The sequence below is a fragment of the Agelaius phoeniceus genome, chromosome 23, assembly GCF_051311805.1.
Source record: "Agelaius phoeniceus isolate bAgePho1 chromosome 23, bAgePho1.hap1, whole genome shotgun sequence".
NCBI classification, from domain to species: Eukaryota; Metazoa; Chordata; class Aves; order Passeriformes; family Icteridae; genus Agelaius; species Agelaius phoeniceus.
The window spans coordinates 6551989-6578666 of NC_135287.1; the positions used below are offsets into that span (position 1 = coordinate 6551989).

At 45.2% G+C, this 26678-nt stretch overlaps 1 protein-coding gene across 1 annotated transcript; it reads right to left on the reverse strand.

Annotated features, from left to right (window-relative positions):
* Positions 1 to 412: 412 nt before the first annotated feature.
* POU2AF1 (POU class 2 homeobox associating factor 1) lies at positions 413 to 14032 on the reverse strand. The gene is made up of 5 exons (XM_054647488.2): positions 13939 to 14032; positions 5146 to 5273; positions 4284 to 4326; positions 3934 to 4205; positions 413 to 2528 (listed from the first exon to the last, which is right to left on the reverse strand). The coding sequence occupies exons 1-5, from the start codon at positions 13952 to 13954 to the stop codon at positions 2214 to 2216; spliced, it is 774 nt and encodes a 257-aa protein (XP_054503463.1). The 5' UTR covers positions 13955 to 14032; the 3' UTR covers positions 413 to 2213.
* Between the last annotated feature and the right edge of the window lie 12646 nt (positions 14033 to 26678).

A 26678-nucleotide genomic window follows, 5' to 3' on the forward strand; every position in this document is an offset into this window, starting at 1 on the left:
AGGCAGAAGGTGGTGGGAGTTGTTTCTCTCCTCGGGTAGTTTCTCTCCAGAGCCACCCCTCACAATCTCAGGAAGTGGAAATACAATTTTCTGGCTAATCTGATTTTCAGTCAAGCTCAGCATTAGCTGTGGCTGCACACCCACACATCCCCAAGGGTGCCAGGAGAGGATAAAAGTGATTGAAGCTGAACTGCAGGAGCAAGGGCTGCTGCAGGAAATGCCTCCAGGCCACAGCTGGATCAAGGAATTCCTTCTTAGTCTGCTTAATGTGTAAAATTAGCACAAAGTCTGACAGCTAACCTCTGGTTCTAGCCTGTACATATGTTATTGAACTAATTGATTGCTAAACCAAGGCTTGTGGGTAGGAAATAAAACACTCTAGGCATAGCAAAGTTACTGTAGATCTTTATTGAAAAAAAAGAAAAAAAATTATCTTTTTTTTTTTTCTAACCAGAACAACCCAGAAAGAAATGATGAAACAGTTTCATCTTTGTTTTATGTTCACACACAGAATTTACATACATTGGAGTGAAAGGAATTGAAAAGCAATCAGAGCAACCACGAGCTTGATTCACAACTGCTTTGTCCCAGTTTGACCTAGGGAATATCTCTGAATTTCATACAACTGGAGGAAGCAGTGGTGAATTAAGCTCCTTTGAATTAATTTCTTTGCTGGGTTTTTCTGCAAATATAAGCCACTAATTTCAATGCCAGCCTCAACTGCTGCTCTTTTCCAACAACTTTATGATCACTTACATGATCTAGTGCTCGTGTCTTCCACATTTGTCAATATTCAATTAAAAAATACTCTTGGAAAGTCTTTAAGACTTTCAACCTGGGTTTTCAAACCTCACCCAGGCATGAACTCTCAAGGTCAGTTGAAATATTGCCTGGGTGGCAGCTGGACTCCAGGTAATAAAGAGTACAAGAAATTATTTTTTCAGTTAGTCTAATAAATAACAGAACCATCTAACAATCCTGGGCTTTAGAAAGCAGAAAAACCCAGAGAAATTGTGTTCACCAGCCAAGAGCCTCTTGTTTGTCAAGAAAGCAATAAACAAGGTTCAAAGGGGATGTAACTCCTGAAATATATCAATTTATTTGCCTGTGCCAGGGCACTCCTGAGCCTCAACCAAAATATTTACACTCTCATGGGAGGGAAAAGTGAAGCTACTCATTCTCCAGGAAAGGAAATCAGAAAGCCATAAAGGAATTGTGTGTACCTCTGGGCCTGGGGAGCTTTCCAAGGAGAGGTCACCAAAGTTCCCTGGCTCAGCACATCACACTCAAACACTACAGAAAAGCAAAAATATTGCCAGATAACAGCAATGCCATGGAGTCCTTGTTGGGCTGCAGTCCAGGCTCTGGAAAATCTCTGTTTTCTCAATGATCTCCTGATCTAGGGCCATGAATTCAGTCCTGACTCAGACAAAACTCCCAGAGACTTCAGTGGGACTGGCACTGGCAGCGTTAGCAGCCAGCCACTGCATCAGCCCCACACCTCAAATTCTGATATTTCAGGGCCCCAAACCCTCCTGCAGCTGAAAGAACACGGATTTACCCTCTGCTCTACACCTGCAGGCTGGGCTCAGGGGCAGACAAGGGGCACAGAGCTTCCAGGTACACCTTGGTGTGAATTCCTGCTCTGCAAACAGGGATCTCTGACTGCTCTGGCATTGAGCTCAGCTTTATTTTCACACTACTGCACCTACCTGCACCAGCAGAACAAAGCTACGCTTTATGTTTTCCTGATTTCCAAAGGAGTTGCAAAATTTAGGAGAGAAAAATGTCAATTTAGGCCCACCCAAATGTTTTCTAGTGGCCCAAATCTGGTGAGTTCCTCCCCTGGACAGCTCAAAGACACACAGACAAGGCATTTACACAAAAGCAACCCTATTGAATCGGGTTTGCCAACATTTAGGAACAATTGTACCCTCGCCAAATGCTACAGCTGGCTGTGGCTACAGTGGAATCTGTCATTTTGAGGCCATGAGGGTGAAAATCACCTTGTGCTGGTGCTGAGCACAAGTGTGCAGCATCCAAACCTGCCTGGGAGAGGCAGCAGGAGCTGGGACAGCAGAGGCACCTTGTGCTGGGCGCCAGGACAAAGCAAATTTCCCTCACCACACAAATCACAGCGTGCTAAAACTCCCACCCCACCCTGCCCGATCCAAAACCCACTGAGCTGCTGGGTGGAGCTCCAGACGTGCAACCTAAATCCCTTCAACAGAGAGAGCATGGCTCAACACGTACGTATCATTGTCCTCATCTTCCAGCAGCAGCTTCTCGATGGGCAGGGCGCCGATGGCTCTCCGGGCATCCTCCAGCTCCTGCGGGGCTGGCTCGGGGATGGAGATGGGCACGGGCACCAGCTGGGGCCCGGGGAAGGAGGAGGAGGAGGCTGCAGGGTACTGCAGGCTGGAGGCTGGCAGGGCAGACAGGGGCTGTGCCCACGGGAAGTAGGGCAGGGGCGGCTGCTGCTCCGTCACCTCCAGCGGTGGCACCACGGCCGGGGTGCTGCTGCGGGGCTGGGAGGGGACAGAGACACAGCAAAGTGAGACAAGCAGGGTGGTGCTCACTGCTGGGGAAGGTGAAACAGGAAAGTCTTATAAATATGATTGCCTGGCAAAAGGTTTGGAGAATATGGAAACTATAACTGCAATGAAAGCAAGCTTTGAGATCCCTCAGTTACTGAACAACTGGAAAACAATGGTGTGGCCACTGAAGGTGATCCCCTTTTGATGGAACAACACCCTCTGCTTGCAGACAGCCCCAAGGGGCAGAGCAGACCCTGCAGCTTGGCAGAAGGGGCCCAAAGAGGAGTTTGTAGGGTTTAAAATGTAACACAGGATGGTGATGTAATGATTCTTATAGGCTGTATGGAAATGCTGTAGGATTTGTATCTTGGACTAGATTGGTTAGTGAGAATTGGAATATTCAACACAGAAGATTTATGGTGTTGTAATGGGAACGTCACTCTCTCATCCTCTTTTACTCTCTCTCTCTCTCTGTCTCTCATCCTCTCTCCCCTCTCTTCTCTCAGTCCTGCTCCAGCTGTGCCTGGCAGCTCCCAGCAGGGCCCTGCACTTGGCCCTTTGCAATAAACCCCAAGTTCCACAACCTGGCTTCAGAGATCTCTCATCTTCATCCATCCTGACCATCCTACCCCCGACACTCCTACAACTCACGTGTTTCTCTGAGCAGAGAGAGACATAATTCTCTCTTCTAGCATTTCTCCTGGGGAAGACACTGAGAAAGCTCAGAGAAAGAAGACAAAACAATTCTTATCTCTGCTTGCTGCCCCTGTTGTTTGGCACATGTGGAATGTGTTATGGAGGTTGTCCACCAACAAGGGATTTGTTAATTGGACTCTGGTTGTTTTGGATTGATTCACCAATTAGGTCAAAGCTGTGTTGTCACTGTCTGAAAGGGTCATGGGTTTTTCTTTAGTATAGTTTTAGTATAGTACAGTATTATTACAACACAACTTTTTGCCCCGCTCAAACCATATTCCTGTCCTGGCAACTACATGGCATGGATTGAAAGATACACAACATTACAGTAATTAAATAAATCAGCCTAACTCCACCCACCCCACAGCTCTTGCTAGAAGGTAGGAATTAATGTAATTTTCAGCTTGGTGCTTTTGACTTACTGCAAAATTGGTGATGAGAGGCTGGGAAGTGTAAGTGAGGATAGAGAAGGGTCCCACCAGGGTGTAGCTGGAAAAGGTTGTGAATTTTGCCTGATTCCAGCACAACACAACTTTTTGCCCAGCTCAAACCATATTCCTGTCCTGGCAACTACATGGCATGGATGCAAAGACACACAACATTACAGTAATTAAATAAATCAGCCTAACTCCACCCACCCCACAGCTCTTGCCAGAAGGAGGGAAATAACATCATTTCCATCTTGGTGCTTTTGACTTACTGCAAAATTGGTGATGAGAGGCTGGGAAGTGTAAGTGAGGACAGAGGAGGGTCCCACCAGGGTGTAGCTGGGACACACAGGCTGGACGTACATATCTGCTGAGTAGGGACAGCTGCCAGCCTCGTGGGACACGTAGTCAGGGTAAGGGCTCCACTGAGCCAGGGGCTGCAAGGGGGTGCCAGGGGCCTGGGGGATCCACCCAGAGGCCACAGCTCCTTCCTCTGGGCCAGGCAGAGCAGGGGCAGCAGTGTCCATGTCAATGCAAGGCTGGCCTGGAAAACAGGACAGGATCAAAGCCCAGCTCAGCACAGTCTTCCCTGGAGAGCCCCAGAGGGTCAGGGATACTTTACCCATGGCTGAGTAGGAAGGGACTGGCTGATGGGGCAGAACAACCTGGAAGAGAGAAGAAAAAAATAAAAATCAGAGGTGAAGCCCATCAGCATTAAATTCAGTCCCACAGAGTATTGGTAATCCAGGTATTACCAGCTCATTATCAATGCCAGGGGCTGAACTCTTCTGGCCCCCCACACAAGGGCCAGAGAGTTGAACCTGACAGCCAGGACACACCACCCCAAACACCCACAAACCCCTCAGCTCAAGGGGATCTTATAGTGTGTTTAAATCTCATGTAGCAGAGAGAAAAACTAAAAATCAGAGGTGAAGCCCATCAGCATTAAATTCAGTCCCACAGAGCATTCCAGGTATTATCAGCTGGTTATCAATGCCAGGGTCTGAACTCTCCCACCCCACACAAGAGCCAGAAGACAGCCAGGACACACCACCCCAAACACCCTCAGCTCAAGGGGACCCCAAAATGTGTTTAAATCTCATGCAGCAGAGAGAATTCCCCTCCAGAGAGGAGCCAGCCAAGCTGCTGCCTGCTGGGAGGGCAAATCCAGGCTGAAAGAAGCAGCAAACAGCCAGGGAGGGCTGGGGATGGTTTCTTGCTGCCTCCCTCCCGAGCCATTTTCAGTCCCCAGCAATCAGATCCTGCCAAGTGCAAAGCACTTCCCCTTTCCATTAAGTGGTGGAAGGTGCTCAGCACATAAAAGCACCCCAGCTAAAGAGATATTAATGGCATTAACAGGTAACAGCAGGGCCTTCAAAATGCTTTAGAGATGCAAAGGTTTCTTTCCTTGGCTCAGTAGTGCTGGGGCTGGGCAAGCACTGAGCTCCCGAGGGAGAATTTTCCTCCTGTTTGCTTCTCCCTACCGTTGTAGCTGCAGTTGCACTGGAATTCTGGACATTCCCCCTTTTCCTCTTCAGCAGCTCCTTCACTGGCTCCTTCACTCGGACACCTTGGTAGGGGCGAGGCTGTGGCTGCTGGTCTGGGGCAGAAGCTGAGGAAAAAGAAAAAGGAATTAAAAATTTAGGGAACATTTATTTTCCTCTCAGGGATCCCAGATCCCCACGGCAGCCTGGTGGCTGTAGGAGAACACATTCATTTTATTCTTCTTTAAATTTGTTTTATTCTTCCTTCCCTTTGTGTCCCTCAGAGCCACTGACCTGCAGAGCAGCTTCACACACTCCCCAAAAGGAAAATCAGACCAAACATACCCAAAAAGTGACACACCAGAATTGTTGGCCAGGCAGGGACATAAAAAAGCAGAGATTAAATATTTAAAAGAAAAAGATTCACTGTTTAGGCAGAAGCTATAAAAACAACCCAAATCAAGAAAACATCCTCACTTGAAAAACCATTTAAACATCATTAATTTGACTTAAATATCTCTTTTTGAGGTCAGGCAGGTGCTGAACTCCCAACTACACCAGAGCTGTATTTCAGTCCCAGGAGGTTGATGAACAGGAGACAACACATGACAGATCTTACACCCAAAAACCTCCCAGCTCCCACCCATAAATCTGCTCCATTTTGAAGAATTAAGTTTACAGCCAGAATTTTAAATTTAATTAAGAATTAATTTGAAAATTTAAGTGTACAGCTCCAAAAGCCTCTCCCAAAGCCATGTGAGCAGCAAAAGCAGGGGAAGCACATTTCTGCCAGAGCCAGAATTAACAGCTCATATTTTACTGCAGTGTTTGAGGGAATCGATAGCAGAAGGAAAGCAGGGATATCAAAACCTGCTGTTTGTAAAGGCACCGATAGCAGAGGTGGCTGCCTGCCCCTTCCACTGCACTTGGATGTGTAAATACAGAAATTGATAAGTTTTCCATTTTTAACGATTGGAACTGGCCTTTGGTGTGGAGGTACAGGTGGGTGTCCAGCTCCAATCTGGATTTTAAACTATTATTCCACCCCAGGAGCATTTATTTAGATTCACATCCTACAAGAATGAATCACTTCACCTCAGATCATCTCTCCCAGCTACATTTAATTCTGAGCACACTGAGATGTTTCTGTTGCACCTTCCAGGGAGGAGGAAAATGGAGTTCTAAATCCAGAGATCATAAATCCACCACAGAAATTACTCAACGGAATAAACGTTTCTGCTCTAATTTCTTTTCAAAAATACTTTTTCCCCTTCAGCTTGGCTCTTCTATTAACTCATTATACATAATTTAATTATGAAATCTTGATTGGCCACTATAAATCCTTTTAGGATTAGACAGGACTCCATTTATGCACTGAATGTTGCCTTTGTTATGCGCATTAAGGAAATATTTTACTTCTAATCAGTAGTTGAAGCAAAGATGATTTTCTAGCCTTTGCCTGATCTACCTTTGCTTTCTGTGCACATCCTTTGTGGCTCTTTAAATCAGGTTTCTTGCATTCCCATGAATCCTGTGGCTTTCAAAATGAAATTTTAAAAGAGAATAAAGGTTCTTCAAGTCTCCACACAAACACCCACAAGGGCTTTTAATACGATTCACATTTTGCTTTTTCAATTTAGTAGGCATTAATTTATTTGAGTGCAAATAATAAAGAGTTCTGGTGTTCTTGGTGCGCATGAAAACATCAACTCCACAAATCTGGAGTGGCAGAAATGAACATTTTGGGGAGTTTCTCATCCCCAACTCATAAAGGGCCTCCCTGCAGAATTAGGGTGGGGAAGGATGGTGGTTTCTGCTCCAGGTTTGGGGGATGGGAAAGAAGAAATTTACTGTAAAAGCTGACAAATATACCTATTCAGAGTTTCCGGTGTAAGTAAGCAGAGTAACCAAAAAAGAAAAAAAATAAAGAGAAAAAAAAAATTTTTAAAAACCAAAGTCTGCAGATCATATTTCGGTTCCCCCAAGCTGACCTCCAGAAATAAAAATAATGTGAGCACAGCTGCTTTTCCACTGCTCAGGGGCCTGTGGGGTCTGAGCATCACAGACAGACCACAGCAAAATGGCTTTGGGGCTTCAGGGTGCAATTCCTCATCGAGCTGTAGACACATGGCCAGTTACAAATATCAGCATTTGGAGGAATAATGATAATTAAAATATCTTTGTAAATTAAGAACCTGGATTTAGTCATCCTTAGAGAAAGGTTTTAACAAACTATGAAGCTGGCTTGGACCAGGATTCCATTTTATTTTAATTTTAGTCGCGAGAGCCCAAGTTCCTTTCCATAAAATGGAGCTAAAGGAGATAAAGGAATAGCAGCAGGGTCCTGTCTGGTCTCCTGCAATTCCAGGACCACAGAACACCCACATGATGCAGGCACATTTTGATTTTCACCTGCTCTGTGAAGCTGGGGCCGTTTGAGACATCCCCAGTCGAGGAAGAAGAGAAGGAATCCAAACCCAACCCCTTTGCAATGATTTCCACATTTCACTGGGGCCCATTTCAAAGCTTTGGCCCGGCTGCCTCCAGCCCTGGTGTGTGCTCAGCCCCAGGCTCCCTCCATCAATGTTATCACCTGATGTATTTGCTAAAAGTCCACAAAAGCCTTGAAGACTTGTGGGCAATCTTTAAAAGCTGCTGCTGAACACCAGAGCTGCTGGAAAGGCACCAAATGGCTCAAAACATCAAATGAGGGCAGCAGGAAGATGTTGGATTCCAGACCATGCTGCAGCTCAGCCTGGAAGCACCCAAAAATGTTCCAAGGGATCTGCCACTCTCAATCTATGCAGATACAGACTGCATAAATACCTCAAAAATATTGATCTGTAGCACTGAAGGGGTGTCAGGGACAGCCAAAGGTGATACAGAGACTTCAGCATCAGAAGGCACAAAAAGCACTTTAGAAATCTACAGTTCTTATTGAAATGATGGTGGATCTAGGACCTGATTGCCCTTTAGGAATCTTCTCTCACACTATTGGTGAACTATGAATAGCACATTCTCCAGATCTATAAACAACAGTTACAGAAAAAGAGATAATGATTGGTTTAATTCTTTCTCTGAGCTTTCTCTCAGCTTCCTAGGAAAATCCTGGGAGACCATGTCTGTCAGTTCAGAGGATATGTGACTACCACAGGAGGGAAAGCACGCCAGGACATCACCAAAAATGCAATCTCTGTCCTCCCCCCCTGCATTTTGGTTGAACCATTGCAGAAACGGGAGGGAAGAGAGGCAGAGCAGCTGCTGGAAGGGTGCGGGCAGCGAAGCGCGGACAGTTCCAGATCACTGAGCTTCACCCAGCAGGGCTGCCCCTCACACACTCACACTCACTCACACACACACAGGAGCTGCAGCTCGCTCTCAGCCTCCCAGCCAAGGCACTGCCATTTCCCAGCAGGCAGATTGCACTCTGAACCACCCTGCTGGTCCTGCAGCAGCGTCCTGCTGTAGCCGGGCTACAGAGCCCCATGTCTGTGCACAGCTCCATGGTATCAGAGGCTAATTAATTACTTTATTACACTATATTACACTATTTTACACTATATTGCACTATATTGCACTATTTTACACTATATTACACTAACAAGAACTATCACTAACTAACTAACTAGAAAACCCAGGATTCCTGCTCGAGAGTCCCAACACACAGACGTGGATCCAATTTTGGTCGGTGAATCCAAAACAGCATCACCAAATCCAAGCAATCACCTCAGGTAAACAATCTCCAGAAAAATTCCACATGAGCACAAACACAGCAGCAGCAGCAAATAAGAATTGTTTTGATCATTCTTTTCTCTGCTTCTCTCAGGAGAATCCTGAGAAAACTAAATCTCTGTTCAGAGGCCATGTGAACACCACACCACTGCTCCCTCTCACAGATTTCTGTGCTCACAACCACGTGATGAAATAATCAATTGATCAGTGTTAACACTGCAAATAGTTTCCCCTTTTTTTTCTCCTCTCACCCTCCACTGTAATAAAGAATTGAAAAGAAGCCCAGTAGTTTCTCTTGTTTGCAGTAACACTAAAAAGCAATCGCTGACTGCAAGTAGCAAGAAAAATTTAGATTTCAATTAGCAAAGCCCTGAGTTAATGGCTTGGATATTGGAGACCAAATCACATTTTTATCAGACACGGTGAACTTTGGCTAATAAAAGAAGAAAGAGGCTTCGTTTCATAGGCTTGTGTGCTTAGAGTCAAATCAAAACCTTTTTACCTCCAAGCCCATTGCAAAGGAATCAACACTGGTCATGATCCTGTCCTTATTTCCTGGCTAATTAAAGTTTCCCTCAAAAAACCCCAGGGTGATCTTTATCTCTGCTTTGTGGTCAGTCTGTTCTTCATTTGACAGAAGAATATTTTAGATATTAATGCTCAATATCTTCATCTTCAAGTGTTGGAAGATTTTCCAGGAATCAAAGTAGCCTTGGATTCAGGCAAATCCATGTCCCATGTTGTTCTTGAGGAATGCTTTTGATAACTTTAAAAAGTTATCAAAAAGTTATAACTTTAAAACGTCCTTTAAAAATTCTTTCCTTCACACCTAAAAGGATCTAAATGATTGGAGAGCACTGTGCAGAGCCTACATTTTGCTCCCACACAAGGAAGGTATTTCAGATGAACAAATACAGAGTGGATTTTAGATTTTTCCACTTGGACAGAAACCAAAATCAAGGGGACACACAAAATGCTGGCTAATCCCTGCTGCTCTGGTTATTCTAATTAAAAAAACAATAAACTTTCAAGTGCCAAATGAGAGTTGGATGCTTTGGCCATGTAGTGGTGAGGGCCACTAAAAATTCTCTGTTTCAGAATAAGAGGAGCCCTGGTGCAAAGGGGAAGCTGAGATAGACAGAAAGTGCCTTTAACCTTAAGTCTCACCCTCAGGTCCCAATTCCTCCCAGCCCATAATACTCTTTCCATTTTAGTAATGCAAGCTTTCCATTTAATTGCTGCTGTGGTCATTCGTAGAGTTTGACACCTGCTTTGCAAAGCATGGATGGGCTCAACTTTTGTGCTATCCCTCTTTCCTGGTGGGGTTTTACCAAAATTAGCACTCACAAGGTGCAGAATGCTGCAGTTTCACCTCTCAGTCTCATTAGCTGATACTTTCAGGGTGGCTCTGTGCAGCCCCACATCTGTTGTGGGCAGAAAAGGTTTTTTATTCACTTTAAAAGCTTTTGGGAAGGGATTTGCAGAGGTGTGAATTCACATCTCTCTGTGGTGAAGGGAATCTGAGCAGCTCAATCTCTGCCAGTGACTGCAGCTGAGCACCCAAAAAACGTGGACACAGGCAAAACCAGCGCCTACATAAGAGATTCCTGCAGAATTAGAAATAATTAGGCAGGAAAAGACCTTTGAGATCATCAAGCCCAAGCTGGTTCCACACTTCGCAGAACACAAATAATTTGTTACGGAAGGAACGTTCGGGTAAATTTAAAAAAATTCACTACAGAGGTCACAATAGAAGCAAATCAAGAGGAAAAAGCTGGTGCAGGCCATGAATTCCCCATCCCTGAGGGGCTGCTGGGGCTGCTCCTGTTCAGCAGAATCCTGGGGAGCCCCGACCAGTCACTTCTCCGGGGCCGTGGGAGGGGAGGCTTTCGGGCTGAGCCAGCCCCGGGCGCTGAGCGGAACCGGGGTCCCAGTCCTGCAGGGGAGTCACAGTGCTGTGAGCTGGGACAGCCCCAGCCTGCAGGGCCAGCCTGGCCAGGCTCCCTGCCCAGCCAAGGGGCCCAGCTGGCCTTGTGCTGCTGCAGAAATGTCCCCTGGAGGAGCAGGAAACCCTAACCCTGAGGTGCCCTAAGAATGGCCTCAGGTGAGGTCACCTGCTAAGCCTAACCCTAAGCCTGACCCTGACCCTAACCCTGACCCTAACCCTAACCCTAACCCTGACCCTAACCCTAACCCTAACCCTGACCCTAACCCTGACCCTAACCCTAACCCTAACCCTGACCCTGACCCTGACCCTAACCCTAACCCTAACCCTAACCCTGACCCTGACCCTAGCCCTGACCCTAGCCCTGACCCTGACCCTAACCCTGACCCTGACCCTAACCCTGACCCTAACTCTAACCCTAACCCTAACCCTAACCCTGACCCTGACCCTAACCCTAACCCGCTGCTGCAGTGAGTTCTTGTGTCACTTCTGGGTTTTCAGAGGTTCACAGAATGTTCTGAGCTGGGAAGGACCCTCCTGGATCACCTCTCACAGCCATATTTTATGAAAAATCCTTTTGCTGGGATCGTTCCTCCTGAGAAGCTGAGAGGCCTCAGGAACAAAATGCAACCAATGGTTATCTGCTGCTGTGGAATGCAACAGGAGGATCTGGGATTGGTCTCATGTGGTTGTTTCTAATTAATGGCCAATCACAGCCCAGCTGTCTCGGACTCTCTGGTCAAGCATGAGATTTTATTCTCATTCTTTTCTATTCCTTGTTGGCCTTCTGATAAAATCCTTTCTTCTATTCTTTTAGTATAGTTTTAGTATATAATTTTCTTTTAATAGAATATATATGATAAAACAATAAATCAGCCTTCTGAAGCATGGAGTCAAGATTCTCATCTCTTCCCTCATCCTGAGAACACCACCACAACTGGTGACCCCGAGTGAGGAACATTCCCACAATCACCCACTCTGAAGTGAGTGGCCCATACAGAGATTGAACCCAAAACCTTGGTGTTGTCAGCACCAGATGAGTCAAATCTCAGGGTTTCACTTTGGGAAGTTCCCAGGTCACCTGAGCTGCCTCTGCCTCGATTTCTGTTCCAGAGCAAGGCCACGGCTGGGGAAACATCCCTGGGGTCACAGGTGGCCTGAGGCAGGTGCTGCAGGAAACAGGGCTGACACCAGAGGGGACTCTCAGAGCTGCTGGGAACTGCAGCTTCCACTGAAACCTGTGGGATCTGGCACCTGGGACCTGCCCTGGGCTCGGGGCTCACCCAGGGGTCCCCAGGGGTCACCCAGGGGTCCCCAGGATTCCCTTCCTGCCTTCCTTCAAAGCCAACACACTGCAGTGCCTTGGAAAAGCAGCAGCATCCATCAGATTTCCAGCGGTTCCATGTTAGAAAAGGGGAATCTGACAAAACTACAAAAAGAGGGGGATTCAAGCAAGATTCCAAGCAGAATCATCAATCAGGTTTCCAGCAGTTACATTCTGGAAAAGGGAATTCTGACAAAACTACAAAAGGAGGGAGATCCAAGCAAGATTCCAAGATTGGAAAAGCAGCAGCATCAATCAGATTTCCAGCAGTTCTGTGGTAGAAAAGGGAATTCTGACAAAACTACAAAAGGAGGGAGATCCAAGCAAGATTCCAAGCAGAATCATCAATCAGGTTTCCAGCAGTTCCATGTTGGAAAAGGGGATTCTGACAAAACTACAAAAGGAGGGAGATCCAAGCAAGATTCCAAGCAGAATCATCAATCAGATTTCCAGCAGTTACATTCTGGAAAAGGGAATTCTGACAAAACTACAAAAGGAGGGAGATCCAAGCAAGATTCCAAGATTGGAAAAACAGCAGCATCAATCAGATTTCCAGCAGTTCTGTGTTAGAAAAGGGAATTCTGACAAAACTACAGAAGGAGGGAGATCCAAGGATGAACAAGCTCAAGGGGCCAGGAGTTGTCTACAAATCATTATCAGGGAATGACTGACATCATTTGGTTTGTAATTCCTGCAAGTGTCAAAGGCAAAAAAGCAAACTAAAAACACCAATTCAGTTCCAAATTTCCTCCTACCCAAAGCATTGTTGTTAGCATTGCTTTGTCACTGCAGGAATAAAAAAAACCCAAACCAAATAAACCATTCAGGGACTTCTGAGATGTAAGATTAGAATCTGGATTTGGATGTAATCATCTTGCAGTTTTTTCCACATCTTCTCCTGAAAAGTGCTAAGGTGAAGGGGGAAATACAAACCAAACTTCCCAAATACGCATTTGAGCTTCCAAAATGTTCAGCTGAAAAGAAAGAAGGCAGGGAAAAAAACAGAGGAAACGGATTTCAAAGCTCACAAAGGCGCATGGTTGGTTTACTACACGCAGTACAACAACCTACAAGCTGAGATAAAAGATGAGTAATGTCAGATAAGTCACTGGCAAGGGGTTAAGAAATTAATTTTTCCACTCAGGTGTGCTGTAGCATTGTATGCTAATGGAACAGCACGGTGAGAGGCAAAGGGTGGTGGTACAGGTGCCAAAATGAGCATCCCCTACTGATGACAAGTGAGATATGATGGTGATAAGAGTGAGAATGAAAACCTTGCAAGAAGCAAACACCTACCTGGGGCAGGATCAGTAAACTACTCCAGCAAAGGTGGGCCCAGAGGAGTGAAATTATCTTGAAAACAAGAAAACTGATTTCCTGTAAAGTCATATCTGTATTGCCCTCAACTGCTTTGTTCCTTATCTTTTTTAATTAGCTGAAAGGAGTACATATCAAAAAAAAAAAAAAAAAAAGGCACAGAAATAAGATTTCTCACAGGTTTCACTTTTCAAAAGGAAAATTTTCTGCTACGTAACCACCGTACCCTTTGATATAATACCTGCATCCTGTTATTGTTTTTATGAATCATAGTCTTCCACTTGATTCATAGTGATGAAAGCCAACAAAGCAGCCCTGAGCTCATATCCCTGCTGGAAAATGAGCATCACACCTGAGCACCGGCCTCACTGGAGCCATCCCTGAGCATCCCCTCCCCTGCCACCCTCTGCTGATTTATCCCTCAGCACCCTCAGCTGCCACCAGAGGTAGGAGAAGCAAATCAGAGCTCACTTACATTTTTGCCAGTGCATTCTGTGGTGGGATGGAGCTTTTCCCCCCTTTCTTGGCTGAGGATAACTGGGCTGTGAGTGTGTGTGCGTGGCTCCTGGGTGGGGATGTGACAAGTGAGGGTCAGGATGTTTCTTTCAGCTTTTTAAAAGCTCAGTGTTCCCGCTGAGCCCTGTGACATCATCACCCCTCCAACCACAGCCACTTCTACATTTTCCCTTTGCTCTCTGCTGCTTCTTCTTCTTCTTCTCCTTCTTCTTCTTCTTCTTCTTCTCCTCCTCCTTCCCCACGCTCAGCAGCTCCTCTGAGGAGATGTTCTGCATACAAAAGGTGTCACCAAGATGGGTTTGAACGGCCAAAGGTGGAACCTGCCTCTCCTGGGATTTTCACCACAAATTTGCAAAATCAGGGCGAAAGGTTGGGCAGCAGCAAAGGGTCTTTCAGGAAGATTTTGAGCTCTTGTGGCACTAAGGATGATTTTTGCTCAGTTTCTGCTGCTCTGGATGGCACAAACTCTTGTTTTCACACAGCCAAAGCGGCCCCCAGGCCATGCCAGCCTGGCCCTTTAAATGTTCAACCCTTCTAAAACCCAGAATTTGAGAGTTTGCTCCTGCCTTATGAGAATCTCAACTCCCCAGGGCCACTAAATTTGAACTTGTGAGGAAACACCTGTAAACACTTCAAGCCCCATTAAGCCAGGGCGTCCTTCATTTAAAAAAGAAACCCCTTTTTTTTCTGTTTTGCTTTTTTCAAAATACAACACTTCCTACCCAGGGAGAAGCAGCCCTTCCAAAGGAGCCTGAAAAGCTGGAGGAAGGCCACAAAAGCCTGGAGAACTTCTTGGCATTAATGACACCATGAACCCAATCCTCTTCCCTCTAAAAATCAAACCCCTGGGATCAATTTTCACAATTAATACTGACTCAGGAGCTTCATTCCCAGAGAAATGTTTGCTGGAGTTGCACAGTGAGGTCAGGATCTTGTCATTCCCATGTTGCTGTTCAGTTTTTAATCATTCCCCAAAAATTTGCTCTCCCAAATTTCTCTTCCCATAAAAAGAGCAAGGCAGGGTCTGCTGGGGTTTTTGGCCAGGATTCTGCTGAAGGAATTTTTATGTTTTCAGGTGTTTCAGGCAGCTCTTGGGAACAGATCCATTCTGTGAACCATCCCACGACACACCAAACTGCATTTAGTGAGGAAACACAGATTAATCAGGTGAACACTTCATTGTACTCGCTCCACTTCAAAGACTTGTCCAGAACCCAAACAAGAAGCAAACCCCAGAGCAAGTGGAGTGGAAAGAATTAAGGGATGTGCCTGTCTGCCCTCCAAAGCAGCCCCGAGCTGCTCTGCTCTCAGGCACCAGGGCATTGTTCAGCCACATTTTGCATATTTGAATTATTGCTGAGTACCAGCCCCACGCTGGGACATCCTCCCTGCTGCTGAAGTGCTTAGTAACAGCTGATACTGCAAAAGCAGCCAGCCAGCCTGGCCCAGAGCTCCCAGCCAAGCCAGGAAAAGCCTGAGATTGGTTTCTCTGGAATTTCAGCCACCCCAGGGCACAAGGGAGCTGTGGGCTCTCCTGGCTGTGAGACATCCATGTCGTGTTTCTCCCCAACCTAATGAAACTCCATTTTAGAAAGCTCCTACGTCTGTAGAATTAAGATGATGCAGCAGCACCATCTCTTCCTGGCAAATTCCAGCTGAAAGGCAGGGCCCTGAAGGACAGGGCAATGCCAGGGGGAACTTCTGGAGTTTGGCTGGAGCAAAATTTAGGGGGGTTTGAAGTGATCTCTGCTGAAGTTTTCTTGTGGATTCTGACAGCACAGAGCTACTGGGACAGAGCAAAGTCCAGGATGGAAACCTGACCACAGAATCAGGAATATCTTTGTCCCTGTTTCTTTTTGCTGTTCATGTTTCCTAGCAGTACAATTTTCAGTGAAATCCTTCGTGCTTCCCTGCCTGGCTTGTTGGAGGGGTTGTGTGGGGAGAAGAATCTCATTGTCAATGTTTGTCAGTGCTGAGCTTTCTGTTCCTGGAACATTCCCTGCCAGGCAGCACCAGGAAATCATCAATTAGGAGGATCTGACCGAACAAATTGCTCACTCTCAGACTGGTACATTTATTACTTTTTCTGTTTACCAGATCACTTCATTTCCCTCCTAGCTGGCCAGAGCCTGAATTCAAGGGCTCAGCCAGGACTCTGGGCTGGTTTTTCACCCTGAGAGCTCCCTCTGTGCACACCTGGGTGTGATGGTGTTCACAGGGGTCTGGGGATGAGGGAAGAGATGAGGATCTGACTCCATGGTTCAGAAGGCTTGATTTATTATTTTATGATATATATTATATTAAAACTATACTAAAAGAATAAAAGAAAGGATTTCATCAGAAGGCTGGCTAAGAATAGAAAAAGAAGGAATCATAACAAAGGTTTGTGGCTCAGACAGAGTCTGAACCAGCTGGGCTGTGATTGGCCATTAATTAGAAACAACCACACGAGCCCAATCCCAGATGCACCTGTTGCATTCCACAGCAGCAGATAACCATTGTTTGCATTTTGTTCCCAGCTTCTCAGGAGGAAAAATCTCAAGGCAAGGATTTTTCAGAGAATGTGTCTGTGCACAGCTGGGCCCTGCAGAGCAGCAGCAGCGCAGGCTGAGGTTTGTACACAGAGGGTCTGAGTGCAGCTGAAGGCAGGGCCCAAAGTAAATATACAGGCTCATAGTAAAAGAATCTGTATGTGCTTATCATCCTGCCCTTAACTGGGCTTTAATTGAGCTTAGAAAAGCTGTGGGTAACATTAAATAACTCAGGATTAAACCGGTTTTCAGGTCTTTTCTTTGATAATTTAAAAATACAGAGCCAGGCAGATAAAGTCTTATTGTAATAAACATCTAAAATGAGGAAGTTGCAGAAAAGGAGCATGTGTTCCTCAGATAAAACTGTTTTGGTGGCTGATAATCATCCATTTCCATCTATTACACATAGTTTCTAGATTAACTTTTGAAGTGTTTAACAAAGAATTGATCTCCAAAAAGTAACTTCAGTTGTACATTAAGATATGAAGGGCCACATCACCCCACACCAAGCAAAGTAAAAAATATGGATTTTCCCTCATTTAATGCATTTTATAAATGCAATTTAGTCAAGCACCATTTATTTATGAGGTGCAAAGGAAGATACAAAAGTAGAGAGAAAGATCAAAACCATCATATTTGCCTCCTCCTCTGAAAACTCTGCAATTCATGATTCAGGCTTATAAATGTGAATGTAATGATTATAAACTATCAACTTTAGGTCTATAAATAAGTCTGCAGCCTCAAAGCTGTTGCAGACCATCCATCCTTCCCTTTTTTCCATGGCAAACCCTCCCTCCAGCCCCCATCCCTCCTGCCACTGCCTCTCCTCAGCACAGCAGTGCAGATGGAGGCTGAAGTCATGGAGAGAAAGCAGATTTTTGGCGATTTTTGCATCTAAGCTCTCTGCAAAAAACGTGTTTATACTCTGAGCTGATGCTGCTCCTAAGGGGAACTAAAACCAAGAGCTGGCCCTGCTCAGTCTGGCCTGGCCCTGCAAGAATTCTGAGTGACAAATAGAAATATCCCGATGATTTTCTGTCCATGTGAACCTGAGCTTTCGTTCACTCCTCATCTCTCTGATGTTGTCTCCCCAGCCCAGCTCCAGGGAATCAGTGATTTTCTCCCCAAGGTGGATTAATGCTGTTGACAGAAGTGTTGGGTTTTGTTGTTGTTGTGGGGTGTGGGGTTCATTCTCCTTTGTTTTTAAACAAGTCAATATTAACATTTCAATCCTTATGAGAGGGTAGGAGTATATAAGGAGTAGTTTGACATTTCAGAAAGCTTTGTGGTCTGCAAGCACAAACATTTACCTTTGAGAACACAAAACCTAAATGAATGAATAGATCTTTGGATGGGTTTGCAGGACAACCATGCCTAGAGAAGGTTCTCATACTCCTTTCCTAATCAAGAGAGAGAATGGAGGAAATGGAAACCTGAGCCTTATTTAAGGCAACAAAATCTGACATAAGACTGGGAAGGATTTGTTATTTCAGATCACAAATTCTACAATCTGTGTCTTTACTTTGTAGCTTGATATTGAAAGGGAAAATATTGCAGGGAACCACCCAGAGGCAGAGCTCAGAGGGGCTGGATGTGCTCCAGCCAGCTGATGGGAATCCATGCCCTGCTTTGGGAGCATCACCGTGCCCTGTGGGGTGAATCCCCTGAGCAAAACCCAAATCCCAGCCCTCAGCTCTCCTGGCAGGACTCAGAGCAGGACTGAACCCCTCTGGAAGGGATGAGGTGATCAAACAGCAAAATTGCTTTGCTCAAAGTCACCCAAGACATCTGTGCAAGGGCCAGGAGCTGAGGCCAAACTGTGGGGGAGCCTTGTGAGCAAGGTCCTGCTGATCCTGAGCTTCCCAAGAAGTGCATCACCCTTTCTTTCAGTCCCATAATGAACATTGAAACGAGTGTGGTGCAACAAACTCAGTTTTTGTTGGGTTTTTTTTCTTCTTCTTCTTTCGTTTTTTAATATCGATATCAGCCTCACACCTCCCACTGCACCCTCTGAAACGAGTTCTGATTCATCCCTCAGCTCTGATAAGGAACAAATGATGCAGCCCTGGGGTGTGCTCAGCACTGGAGATGAAATCCTGGGGCAGAATAAACCACCCGAGCCCTCTCAGGCAGCCAGGAGCTGACCCAGGTCCCCTCCAGGGCTATTCCATGGATCTTTTCACACAATTCATTATCCCTCACATCAGGCACAAAGGGAATAATATGAATTTCTAAAGGGAAAACCCTTCAGGACTCTGCCTGAGTGAAGATATTTCTAAACATCCTCAAGAAAATTCAGAGCAAAAAATTCTGGAGTAAAAAGTTCTGGAGTAACGAGTTCTGGAGAAAAGAGAAAATAAAAACAAAAAAAATCCAACTCAACCATATTTGTCTGCACTCAGAGAGCTGAGAATTTCCCATCAGCAAGTACTTGTGGGAGTTTTAACACACATCAAGAACTAGAAGAGCTTTTCCCAGGGTTTTTTATCCTTAGGAAATGATCTGGTCCATCCCTGAGCTCCAAGATGCCACCAGTCCACCCCCTCCAAAAAAGCCCAGATGGACACAGAACCACCCCAGCACTTCTGAAAGATTTAAGAACATAGAAATATTTAAGAATATTTAAATATTAAGGGGATGACTGCTTCACCCCCTCCAAAACAGAACCAGATGGACACAGAACCACCCCAGCACTTCTCAAAGGTTTAAGGACATAGAAATATTGAAGAATGTAGAAATATTTAAGAATACAGAATATGTAAGAATGTAGAAATATTTAAGAATACAGAAATATTTAAGAATGTAGAAATATTTAAGAATACAGAAATATTTAAGAATACAGAAATATTTAAGAATACAGAAATATTTCTGACACTGTTTGCTGTGATCACCCCCTCCTCTCAGCCCTGCCCTTGCCTCTCCCCTCCTGCTGCTCTCACAGCCCAAGCCCAGCACGGCCTCGGGGCTCTGTCAAAATGAATTTTGTGATTCCCTCAGAGGCTCCTAAAGCACCTGGGCTGAAAGGAGAAGGGGCAGCAGCACCTCTGTGACTTCCCCACCTACAGCAGCATCCCCCTGGTGCTTTTCTGGCCTCCAGAGCCTTGCTCAGCACCACACACTGGGCAGAGCCCCCATCCCAAGAGATCTGCTGGGAAATCACGGGCACAGAGCTGCCCCCAGAACAAAGAGAAATGACAGAAATCAATCACAAACCATTCACTGAGGGAAAACAGGGTTAAGGCTGTCACTGAAAGGCTCTGGGAGCTGCCAGGGTGAGTCCTCAGGGGAGCCTGGGCTGGGAAATAAACCCAGCACAAAGTTCCACCTCCCCTCTGGGCTCGCAGACTTTGCCCGTCTTGCATTGAATGAACAAAGATTTTTTTGCCCAAAAATATTTTGCTCCTTCTTTGCCGAGTCTGCCAAAGCCCAGCAGGATTTTTAGGGTTTTTTAAGGGGTTTTTAATGGTGTCTTTCTCCTCTCAGAGCAGAACTGAAGGGCAGGGAAGGTGTAACATGAACTCAGGGCTGCTTCTCACGCCCTACATTCGCCATTCGCAGAAGAGTTTTCATTCCCAATTCCTGTTACTGCTGACACGAATCTGCCTTCTGAGAACAGCACCTTTGGCTGAAGCACACCAAGGCAAGTCCTAGGAGGGCGTTTTGGAGCTCACCCTCTGTGTGCTCAGCTCACACAGTGCAGCAAATCCATCCCAAAGCCTCCCAGAAAAGCCACACTCGGCCGAGCCCTGTGCCCAACCCAGCACAGCAACCCAGGGGCTCCAGCACCTCCTTTCACACTCGAATATTGGCCCAGGCTTGCCAAAACTGGCCCAGGCTTGCCAAAATCAGGGCAAAAGCAAAATCAGGGCAAAAGCAAAATCAGGGCGAAAGGTTGTGCAGCAGCAAAGGGTCTTTCAGGAAGGTTTTGAGCTCTTGTGGCACTAAGGATGATTTTTGCTCACTTTCTGCTGCTCTGGATGGCACAAACTCTTGTTTGCACACAGCCAAAGCAGCCCCCAGGCCATGCCAGCCTTTAAACACTCAGCATTTCCTCAAGTGGTTGATATTTCACTATCAGGTCAGAAAATCAAGCTGCTTCATTTATCACACATTGACTCCGAACATCGACTCTGCCACCAAGGCAAAAGTTCAAACCCACGCCGAGTCACAAGCAGAGTCAAATCCCCTTTGTCGGGCACCTTCTGGAAAACGATCATGCTGAGAGCACCCTCTGAGCACGAGAGCTGTGAGGGGGGACAGGACCCAGCAGCTCTGGCAGCATCCCCTGCCTGCCTTGCCCCAAATCCCTGCAGAGGGGTGGGCAGAGAGCTGCAGAGAACAATAGCGAGCTCGGAGTGTACACAGCAGCTCCCCGGCTTTCATTTACTTTTCTGTGGTCTCCTCCAAACCTCTGGGAAAGCCCCCTGAGGGTGCAGCTGCTGCTGAAAGCTCGGGAGGTTTACTTTTCCCAGGACATGAGGAGTGGGAGGGCTTGGACAGCTCTGCCTGCGGGGCTGAGCCCGGAGCCCAGCTCATCTCTGCTCTCAGATTAATGCTGGGCTCGGCCCTTTAAGGCTCCATTAGGAAGCTGGGGGAGAGGGGGAATAGGAAAAGTTTTGTGTTTTTACTCACTCCATTGGGTTTTACTCACTCCATTGTACTTTACTCACTCCATTGTGTTTTACTCACTCCATTGTACTTTACTCACTCCACTGTGTTTTACTCACTCCATTGTCTTTTACTCACTCCATTGTGTTTTACTCACTCCACTGTGTTTTACTCCATTGTATTTTACTCCATCTGTGTTTTACTCACTCCATTGGGTTTTACTCACTCCATTGGGTTTTACTCTTTCCATTGTGTTTTACTCACTCCATTGTGTTTTACTCTTTCCATTTTGTTTTACTCACTCCATTTTGTTTTACTCACTCCACTGTGTTTTACTCCATTGTGTTTTACTCACTCCATTGTGTTTTACTCACTCCATTGTATTTTACTCACTCCACTGTGTTTTACTCTTTCCATTTTGTTTTACTCACTCCATTGTGTTTTACTCACTCCACTGTGTTTTACTCCATTGTATTTTACTCCATTTGTGTTTTACTCACTCCATTGTATTTTACTCACTCCTTTTGTGTTTTACTCACTCCATTTGTGCTTTACTCACTCCTTTTGTGTTTTACTCACTCCTTTTGTGTTTTACTCACTCCACTGTGTTTTACTCACTCCATTGTATTTTACTCACTCCTTTTGTGTTTTACTCACTCCATTGTACTTTACTCACTCCATTGTATTTTACTCACTCCTTTTGTGTTTTACTCACTCCATTGTACTTTACTCACTCCATTGTATTTTACTCACTCCTTTTGTGTTTTACTCACTCCATTGTATTTTACTCACTCCATTGTATTTTACTCACTCCGTTGTGTTTTACTCACTCCGTAGATGTTCCCCTCCATTTCTGCCGTTGCTCTGGTAGTGTTTGATCAAAACAGCAAATTCCTGGCCTCAAAAAGCAGCCACAGCCCCTTCAGTCACCTTCTCTGCCCTGCAACAGTCACAGAGAGAAGGGCATGAGGCAAATGGGCATTTTGGGGTTTAAAACAGCTCCTGCTCTGAGGAGAAAGCCTCAGCTCCCTGTCAGGGTGGATGTGATCAGGGCAAAGCTTCCAGCTCAGAACAGCCTTGGGGCAGGGGTGTTTAACAGCATTCAAAGCACCCGACTCGATTTTCTGCCACAAAAAAAAACAAACCCTGGGACACCGAATCCCACCCAGCGCTGAGCCAGAGCCCAGAGCATCCCCACGACCCCAGCAAGAGCCTCCGCCTCCTCCTCCTCCTCCTCCTCCTCCTCACTGTCATTGTCCCCAGACTCCAGCAGGAACAATAAAAACCTCCAAATGACAAATAACAAACTCCAAAGCTCAAGCAAAAGCCATCATTTAGCTAAAACCAGAAGTTTTGCAGTCGGCATTTATAGATTTCTATATAAATTCATTTATCTTAACGGAATTGCATTCCTTGGGTGAAGCTGCCACCTGCTGGTCCCCTCCCTGCTGCTGCTGCTGATTAAGTTGTAAAATCAGGGGAAATACTAAAAAAAAATAAATTAGAAACAACCTTTTTCCCCCTCATTCCATGCAGTAAATCACGATTTAAAAAAAAGGAAAGTGCAGCAAAGGGAAAGATGCGATGTGAGAGCAGCATCCTGGGGCAAACAGAGAATTCTGCTCTGGTTTTTGCTCGGGACTCACAGGCAGATTTATCACACATTGCGTAAAATACCCCAGAAAGCAAAAATTCCATTTGCAGACACGAATTTTCTGTTAGCCAGCTCTGCCTGCACACTTTTCCTTTAACCCAATTTGTTCTTTTCTTTTAAAAAAAAAGGAGATCTAAACCACAGATGTTTAAAAGTTTCATCATCATGGCAGTAACATCAGCAGCAAAGAATGTATTTGAGAAAAAATGTTCAAACCAGACATTCCCAATTTGAATTTCTGATTGCTCCCCAACCATCCTTTCTGCAGATTTTTGGATAATCTCCCTCCTCTCTTGCAGTGCAGAGAGAGATAAGGGTGTTTTCTTCTACCCCAGATGTACAAAAATGATAAAAATAAAGGGGAAAAAAAAAATAAAGGTTTTCCCTCTGGAGGACTCAGCTGTGAAAATTCCCCCTCTCAGTGCCTGGAGCTCCCACTGGGTGAATTTTAATTGTGTTTAATCGAGGCAGAGAAACCAGCTAGAACTGAACTGGATGATTCTGCTGCAAGAACAAATGAAGGCATTTAATTTTCCATTTAATTCTCCCCTTTGTTCACCTGTCAACAACTCTGCACACTCTGCACTTATTTATTTTCCACACAATTTCACCTCTGAGGGTGCTTTGAGCCAGGGAGAGACTAATGAGGGAAGTTCACCCTGCCAGGGAGTCTGGCCTCAGGAATCCTCACCTGCACCGTGAGCTGGAGCTGCCAGAGTTCATTCAGCTCCTTCCTGCAACCCCGGGTGACCCAAATCTGCAAAAAATCAGAATAAATTCGGTTATCACACTCAGTGGGAGGTTATAAATGAGCCTTTCACTGGCTATCACTGTTAAATGCTCATTTGCACTCTCGGGTGGATTTTGTGTTGGAATACACAAGTTCTGCAAGGAGAATTTGGGGATTTCCCTTCACACAAAATGCTGAATAAGTAAAAAACCCAATGAAACAAGACTGGAACAAACCTGGCTTAAATGATTTCTTTTTTTTTTTTTTTTCCCTACTAGAAAACGTCACTTCTAGCAAAAAAACCCCACAAATTGCAGGAATCCCTTCTGCCTTTCCATGCTCTACAACGAGTCAGATTTACAGGGATGCCAGAAAACGAGGGGAAATCACAATGCTCGTGGGCAAAAGTGGAATTAAATCCTGCAGGCATTAAAAATGAGGGTTTTTTCCTTGTAATTCAGTCACTGAAAAGCACCAACATCCCATGAAAATCCCAGATCTCCCCTGGCACCCAGATTCTCTCTGGATGATGCTGTGGCCTGGCCACTTTTCCATCAGCACTGGTTGTAAACTGCAAATGTCACATTTTGGGAAACCTAAACCCAAAGATTAGGACATATTTGTGGTTGGGTTTTTGAGTCTTTTTCTTTTCCTATTAGACAAGGCCATGGGACTTCCAAAAAAAAAAAAAAATTTAATGTGATTTTCTCTTTATAAAAGGCAGAATTTTCTTATGGGGTCAGAGCTCCCCGTGGTTTGGATCACACCTTAAACAATGTTTAAATCATTTATTCCCTCCCAGTTTCAGGCAGTGAGTTCAAGTGCATCACAAGGGCAGGCAGGTGAATAAATTCAGGGAAAAAAAATCAGTTTTTTGGGGACAATTTGCCAAGAACACCAATTTTCCATGCCTGCCATCCTCTGCACTCCTGGGAAAAACAGCACCTCGTGCTCAGCTGCAGAGAGGATGCAGCAGAGCAGCTTTTCCTCACATGGAAAAGGGGAAAATCCCCTAAATCCTGACAGGCAGCAAAAGAAACTTTGCCTTTTCTCAGCAATAATTAATTTATCTGCAGCCTTTGGAAGGTGCAGGGTCAGGACACCGATTTCTGCGTCCTGCTGAGGGCTCTCCAAAATTTGCATGGAGTTTTCTGTTCTGATAACAATCAGAGGAAAAAATAAAACAAAAAACAAACCAAAACAAATCAGATTGTGCTGTTTCAACCATCAGTTGCTGCAAGCGAGGTAAACGTGGAATTTCCCTGCTAAATCTCTCGATGTTGTAAAAATATCGTGACTCATTTATTCTGATGTTTCCTCTGGCTTTGCAACTTCTAAATGAAACTTCAGGAGCCAATACACAAATGAGCTGAGGTGCTGCATGTTTTCATCTAAGGCAAAATGTTGTTTTTCAGTTTCCCTTCCAAGCTTTGTCAACACTCGATGGATTTTCTCAGCAGCCGCAGCAAATGGAACATTTCAGATTTTTCAGTCAGGCAGAAAGAGGCAAAATACAGCAATAAATCCCATCCTGCCATTGAACCACTGAATGCTCAGAAAATGAATGAGCTTTTTGATTTTTTCTGTCTGAAAAAAAAAAAAAACACCCACCAAAAAAAGCAAAAACCAACTCAAATAACCAAATAAGACCAACCAAACCCAAATTCACAGAGCATCCAGGTCAGGGCTCAGGGATGAAAGGTTCCTGCTCTTCCCACCCTTGGTGAAAATGGTTTTATGTAATATTGCTAAATATCTGAATCTTTTCAAAATTCTGCCATAGATTTTAGCATCTCTCCACAAATCTCAGGACTCAGGAAGCAAAAATTCTGCTTTGTGTGAAAATCGGTCCCTTATGAGACATTAGAAAATGAAATTATTTCCTCACATAACAACAGCATCCACTAAAACACCTGAAGTTTTAAAATCAGTTTGCTCCTGTGACAGAGATGATTCCTTTCCACAGAGACCTCAGTCAGAGTTCATTTTTTTGGTGCATTTTAACCCAAGAAATTCCATCCTGCAACCCTTCAGGAAGAGTCAGTGCTGCTGTGCGTGGCTCTGGGAACAGAGAGACTGAAAGGCACAAAAATCCTATTTAAAAAGCACCAAATTCTATTTGAAAGGCACCAAATCCTATTTCAAAGGCACCAAATTCTATTTGAAAGGCACCAAATTCTATTTGAAAGGCACCAAACCCTATTTCAAAAGCACCAAATCCTATTTAAAAAGCACCAAATTCTATTTGAAAGGCACCAAATCCTATTTCAAAGGTACCAAGCCCTATTTCAAAAGCACAAAGTCCTATTTAAAAAGCACCAAATTCTATTTGAAAGGCACCAAATCCTATTTCAAAGGTACCAAACCCAATTTCAAAGGCACAAAATCCTATTTAAAAAGCACCAAATTCTATTTGAAAGGCACCAAACCCTATCTGAAAAGCACCAAATCCTCTTTTGAAAGGCACCAAATGCCATTTTTGCCTCTCCACGAAGGCTGGGCATGGTTAAATTGAGATGGGGTGAAGGCTGCCCTGTCCTGGCTGTGAGCTGAGCCCTCCAGGGGTGCCTGGCTGTGCTTGGAGCCATTTCACTGCAGGCACACAGAGATTTCTGCCAGATGCCACCTCTCAAACCTGGCACAAAGCTCCTCCTCGTTAGGCAATGAGTTAATTAAAATTAGCTCCAAAAGCTTCCAAGCGCTGGCCCCCATCCCCTGTGGCCAGCAGAGGTTTCTGGGTGATCTCCTGCCTTGGCTGCTTTGGGAGAAAATTTAAAGGAAGAATTCTCTAAAATTTCGGAATACACAGAGCCAGGCGTGGCTGGGCCCTAGGAATTGTTCAGTAGGAAATGGATCCATTAATTAAACTTCATTTCAAAGCTCTTCCTGGAACTCCTGCCCAGCATCACCTCCCACATGAGAGGAGACTCTGGCTCTGCCCTGTATTTTCTGAGACTTTGGCTCCTCTCTCGATTTTCTGAGGGAGAACAGTGAATTAAACCTCCAATAATACCAACACAGCTCCCAGGAAATACAAAAAAACACAGCAAATAATCCAATTTTAGAGCTTTTGCCCAAACATTCACCCTGTTAAGAGCAGAGAGCCCTGCAGGGAGTGAGCTCAGCCTGACAGGACTCAGCCAGGCAGGACAGAACCTGTTTTATGGGCATTTTTC

Excerpts from the sequence above, each read along its gene's own strand:
- POU2AF1 (XM_054647488.2), bottom strand. Across the intron at positions 4,206-4,283 it reads CCCTTCCTACTCAGCCATGG|GCCAGCCTTGCATTGACATG; the intron begins GTAAAGTATCCC and ends CCTGTTTTCCAG. Across the intron at positions 2,529-3,933 it reads CTCTCATCACCAATTTTGCA|CCCCGCAGCAGCACCCCGGC; the intron begins GTAAGTCAAAAG and ends GTCCCCTCCCAG.